The sequence below is a fragment of the Buceros rhinoceros genome, unplaced genomic scaffold (genome assembly GCF_000710305.1).
Source record: "Buceros rhinoceros silvestris isolate BGI_N320 unplaced genomic scaffold, ASM71030v1 scaffold9033, whole genome shotgun sequence".
Taxonomy (NCBI): domain Eukaryota; kingdom Metazoa; phylum Chordata; class Aves; order Bucerotiformes; family Bucerotidae; genus Buceros; species Buceros rhinoceros.
The window spans coordinates 10,273-15,548 of NW_010405344.1; the positions used below are offsets into that span (position 1 = coordinate 10,273).

Sequence of the window (5,276 nt, forward strand, 5' to 3'; positions counted from 1 at the left end):
GAAATGGGTGCTGGAATTTGTCTTCTTATTATAATTCAGGTTTGTAATGAGCTATTTTGTGTGTAACCGAGACTGGTTAGATACAAGGAAGGACAATCTTTCTATGTCTGGTTGCCTTTTTATGTATTTTTAATGCTATGAAGCGTCACCCTTCATACCTGTCTATATATGAGACATACTAAATATTCTGTAAAGGAGGAGGAAATTGGGATTGCTAATAGCAGAAGTGTTTCAGATAGGAGTGGCTCTTTGATTTGAGATACAGGAGATGGTGGACTCTGAAAGCAGTAGCTGCTGTTCAGTACCCTGGAGGACTTCTCACTAAAGGGCATAGGTGCAGCTTTGAGGCGTTGTCCTGTAGAGCGAAGCAGTAAATGCACAAACACTTCTGTGAAGGAAGTGCTCACTGAGTGATCTGTTGGGAAGTGCTCACCGAGTGATCTGTTGGCTCGCGTCAGTGTTGGCAAGTCACAGAGATCAGAGCCAGGTGAGCTGCGCAGGCAATTGCACGTGAGAGGGCAGAAATACTGCGTGAGTGACGCCTAAATGAAAAATCACTCCAACGCGATGAAAATACTGAAGCAGGGAATTAATACATAAATCGTGATTTGATTTATTCGTGTTTCTGCTCAGTTTTGTTTCTTCTCCTGCAGCTCTTTGTTGCTGGTTTGATTGTGTTGCTGTTGGATGAGTTGCTACAGAAAGGTTATGGCTTGGGGTCTGGGATTTCCCTCTTTATTGCTACCAACATCTGTGAGACCATTGTCTGGAAGGCTTTCAGTCCCACTACCATCAACACTGGCAGAGGTACGTGTGCACTTACGTGGGTGTGTACAATACATAAACTGTCAGGTTTGCTGGAGGGATATTAAAAAATTATTTTAATCTGTGATGATAAATTCTAAAGTCAATTGTCTTAACGCTGAAGGTGAAAATGTCGTCTGACTTACGTGAAGATGAATAATGTACCAGTTGCCTTTGCTGATTTGAATTGCAGTAGTTAAAATGGGACCTGAAGCCCCTCGACTGAAAACTTCTGGGTTTCCAAGCTGAAATATTCTTGGTTTAGCATCATGTAGTTGATAGAAATAGAGAAGATAGGAAATTCTGTGTGTTCAGAGGCGTTGTTTACGATCCAGCCAGTGGTGGTGGCTATAGGGTACTGCTGTAGCTGGTGCCTCAAATTCCTGTAGGCTGGTTTGATTCTTCAGAGATTGTCACCTTGGCATTCCTCAGCCAGTCTGTGACAACACCTGGCTGTCCTGAGTCCCCAGAAATAAGATGCAGCAAGGCATTAACTATTTTAATGCACACATTTGAAATACCGAGCCATGTTTTTAGTTTCCCTTCATTTTCACCTGATTTTTAGTAGTTCTGTCTGTTACATTTTATTACTGCTTTCCTAAAGCTGTTTTTCTCCTCGTTTACCTCTCCCTTCCAATCATCCTCTTGCCCCCAGAAAAGAAAGAGTATTCTTTAGGGGTGTGACTTGTTTCTTTTTTTTTTTCTTCTTTAACAGGAATAATGTTTTGGTAAATAATCCTACATTCTGTAAGCTAAAAGAGAATCCTCTATTGTGATGTATTTGTTGTAACAGGATTTATGTCCTATTGTATCTGATTTTATATGTGTCATTCTTAAAATTTCCAAAAGAAAGATACTGTTTCTTTAAATGTTTTTAATTTACAGATTAAAATTTCTTTCACTTTTTTTTGCTTTGTGCAGGAACAGAGTTTGAGGGTGCTGTGATTGCGTTATTTCATCTTCTGGCCACCCGAACCGACAAAGTCCGGGCCTTGCGGGAAGCTTTTTACCGACAGAATTTGCCCAATCTCATGAATCTGATTGCTACAGTATTTGTATTTGCTGTAGTCATATATTTTCAGGTAAAATCTTAGCTCTGCAGCTGCATAGGTAGAAATGCTTTAGACACTGCAGTCACTGGCGAAAAAATGCAAAGGTTAAACTGGAGCAGCTGAAGTATCAGAGCTTTGAGTAAGAAGCTGTTTATTCCCAGACTGTTGTTTCGGTAACACACCTCGGTGTCAGTCCAGCTCTTACATGTTACAGCAGACGTACTGGTACTCAGACAGGGATGTAATCTCACAGCCCATTAACTGCTGTACGCACTACGAGAGTATTTGTACTGAAAAGGGACTGTGGAACCGCAGTGGCTGTATCTGACAGGTGATGGACTTAATACTCACAGGTGACTTAAACGAAATACCTGTGGACAGAGCTGAAGAACTTGGCTGCTTTGGGGTGTGCATGACCCACATTGGTTCTAGAAAACAACTGCGTCAGTAAGGTGTAGCTTCCCGGTTTCCCCCTAATTTTCTTGAAATATGTAGCTAGTATTTCTTTTTAAATGTAAGTATTTACTGAGATGGACACTAGAGAGATCCACATGGTGATTCTTTTTTTGGGGGAGGGGGCAGGGGGGGCTAAAATGGGAGTTGTTTGGGAATTGTGGTTGGTTGTTTTTTGTTTAAGCTGCTGGCAAAAGCCTGCATGCTCTGGTTTCCAAGTCGGTGTGGCTTCTCCTGGGTCTGCTCAGATAGCAGCCTGCCCCACAAAACAGAAGGCTGGGCTCACGGCCCGCTGTCAACTGGCTGGTTAAGCCAGAAGCCATTAAAGGCTTTTGTCAACCCCTGTTCTCTGAAGTGTAATTTAGAGGAGTATCAGTTAGCAGATGAGAGATCATATTTATGTAAAAAGGATGTTAGGCAGCCAAGCGGTAACGCTTATAAATCCTTAAAGCTCATAATCCCGACTGCAGCAGAAAGCCTTTGGGTTTCACTGTCTCAGACCCCGTGCTCCCCATCTGTCTAGCGAGAACTCTGGGGTCAGGAGAAGCTTTAGGCATACTGGGAACACCCCTGATCTTGGAAATAAACTCGGTGCGTTTGTGTTCTCTCCCGTAGGGATTTCGCGTTGATTTACCTATCAAGTCTGCACGGTACCGTGGGCAGTACAGTAGTTACCCTATCAAGCTCTTTTACACCTCCAACATTCCCATCATCCTGCAGTCGGCCTTAGTTTCGAACCTCTATGTCATTTCCCAGATGTTGTCTGTTCGTTTTAGTGGCAACTTCCTGGTGAACTTACTAGGACAGTGGGCAGTAAGTATTTTACCCTTTTTTAACGACATAGAATTCTTTGTATATATTAGTTCATTGTGAAACATTGGTATTTAGCCAGCAGTGAGCTGCAGCGCTTCTTAACATTTGTGTGTAAAAGCCGTTTGGACATCGAAGAAGAATTCTCTGTGAACACGAGAGGCCTGTGAGACACAACTAACTGCCTTTTTCTTTCCCTCTCACAGGATGTCAGTGGCGGTGGCCCAGCTCGCTCTTACCCTGTTGGTGGCCTGTGCTACTACTTGTCCCCTCCAGAATCCATGGGGGCAATATTTGAGGATCCTGTCCATGTCATAGTTTATATAATATTTATGTTGGGATCCTGTGCGTTCTTCTCGAAGACGTGGATTGAGGTGTCTGGCTCGTCAGCGAAAGATGTAGGTGTTCTGATAACTGTGCCTCTAATTTGGCACTGAGCAGCCACTAACTGACCGGTTACTACTCTGACTAAATACCAGGGGACTACGAAACATGGTGGCAGTTTCATAAAACGATGTTTTTTGCAGGTTGCCAAGCAACTCAAGGAACAGCAAATGGTGATGAGAGGCCACAGGGATACCTCCATGGTTCATGAACTTAACAGGTGAGGAAATGCCAACTTCCAGCTGGGTGTTTGCGGTGCTGGGGATGTGTCGACTAGTGCGGGTGCTCTTAAAAAAACCCGATACCTGTTTCCACTGCAAGTGTCAAGGTTCTTCCCCTTCAGCTGTTGCCTTTCCTAGTAATGCAGAAGGTGTTCATAGTGGTAAGCAAGAGATTAACCTGTAGGGTCTTGGGTTTAAGCAGCGTAGTGAGGGAATTTGGGCTGAATCTCTTTGACCTTTGTAAAAGGAAGACACGCTGATTTTTACAGGTGTTTAATTTACCATTAAGGAGCTAAGATGACGCTACCAAAGCGGTATCTTCTGCAGCATGCAAAGCCTGCAGGCCTCTCCTGAAAGGTAGATTGATCCCTACGTATCTAAGTTAAAGCAGTTATTCCTGGTCCTCCGGAGGTTACGTAGCACACGTGTACATACTGCTGTTACACTCGGAATGGAAAAGCTCTGCCACTGCTCGGTTATTCACACAGCTTTCCTGTCAGAGAGTGTTTATTTTAGCTTCTACTTTGTACAGATACAGAAGGTAGGAAGAGCTAATGGCAGAGTCGCATTTGCAGCCCTAAACCTGCTGCTCAGTGTTTTAATTGGTTGTTTTAGTAGTAAAAGTATCGTTAGAATCCTTGGATGAACACTCTCAATTATGAATACCTTCCTTTTGTCCTTGGCACAGGTACATCCCTACAGCAGCCGCGTTCGGGGGTCTGTGCATTGGAGCCCTTTCGGTACTGGCTGACTTCCTGGGAGCCATTGGGTCCGGCACCGGCATTCTGCTGGCGGTCACTATTATTTATCAGTATTTTGAAATATTTGTAAAAGAGCAGGCTGAAGTTGGAGGGGTAGGTGCATTATTTTTCTAGATGTCCAAATATTTCATGGTTTGTGTGAAAGGGAAAGTATTTTGACAATACGCGTCATTTAGTCCAATAACGCTATTTCCTTTTTACTCGTTTTCAAGTGCTACATGTCCCATTTCTGTAATGGGCATTGAGCAATGCCTGTGTGCAGCGTTAGTACCAGCTGCCTTAAGAATAAAGTTTACATTATCTTGTTGAAGTATTATCTAGTGTTGCCTGTAATGCTGGAATCCAATTCATCTACCTTGCTGTTCAGACACTACAGTGAGATGGCAAAATGTATCAGTTTGATAGCGGTAAACATTTTTGCACACAGCATTAAAATGTTAAATTTATTTCCCCATCCTTAATAGGAAAAAAGAAAATCTGAGTTCAGATTGCCACGTGCCAGTACCTTGACAAGATTTGTTTGTAGCCTGTATTTTACATTAATTTTTTATACTTTTTTAACTTGCATTTCCCCACCATTGAACCTGGCACTCCTTATTCCTTTGCGGTGTCTCCACCCAGGCACCTTTCTCTTAGAGCTAAGGGTGGACAAGCAAACATTTTACCGGAGACTGATACGCATCTCACCTTCGAGCTGGCTCGGTGGTGGATTTGCTGCAGCGCAGGGCCCGGGGCACTGCAGTTTCTTGCCTCCCGTCGGACAGCGCGGTAGCGGCTGGGAACCTCCACCA

At 43.5% G+C, this 5,276-nt stretch overlaps 1 protein-coding gene across 1 annotated transcript in view; it reads left to right on the forward strand.

Moving 5' to 3' along the window:
• The window catches only part of SEC61A2 (Sec61 alpha 2 subunit (S. cerevisiae)), a 14,464-nt gene extending 9,281 nt beyond the window's left edge, over window positions 1–5,183 (forward strand). Inside the window, exons 6-12 of the mRNA XM_010133684.1 lie at window positions 1–39; window positions 654–807; window positions 1,726–1,886; window positions 2,925–3,122; window positions 3,326–3,517; window positions 3,647–3,723; window positions 4,413–5,183. The exon at window positions 1–39 is cut by the window's left edge and continues 1 nt beyond it. Coding sequence (XP_010131986.1) covers window positions 1–39; window positions 654–807; window positions 1,726–1,886; window positions 2,925–3,122; window positions 3,326–3,517; window positions 3,647–3,723; window positions 4,413–4,599 — 1,008 coding nt within the window. The 3' untranslated portion in view covers window positions 4,600–5,183. The remainder of the gene's footprint in view (window positions 40–653; window positions 808–1,725; window positions 1,887–2,924; window positions 3,123–3,325; window positions 3,518–3,646; window positions 3,724–4,412) is intronic.
• Window positions 5,184–5,276: the final 93 nt, after the last annotated feature.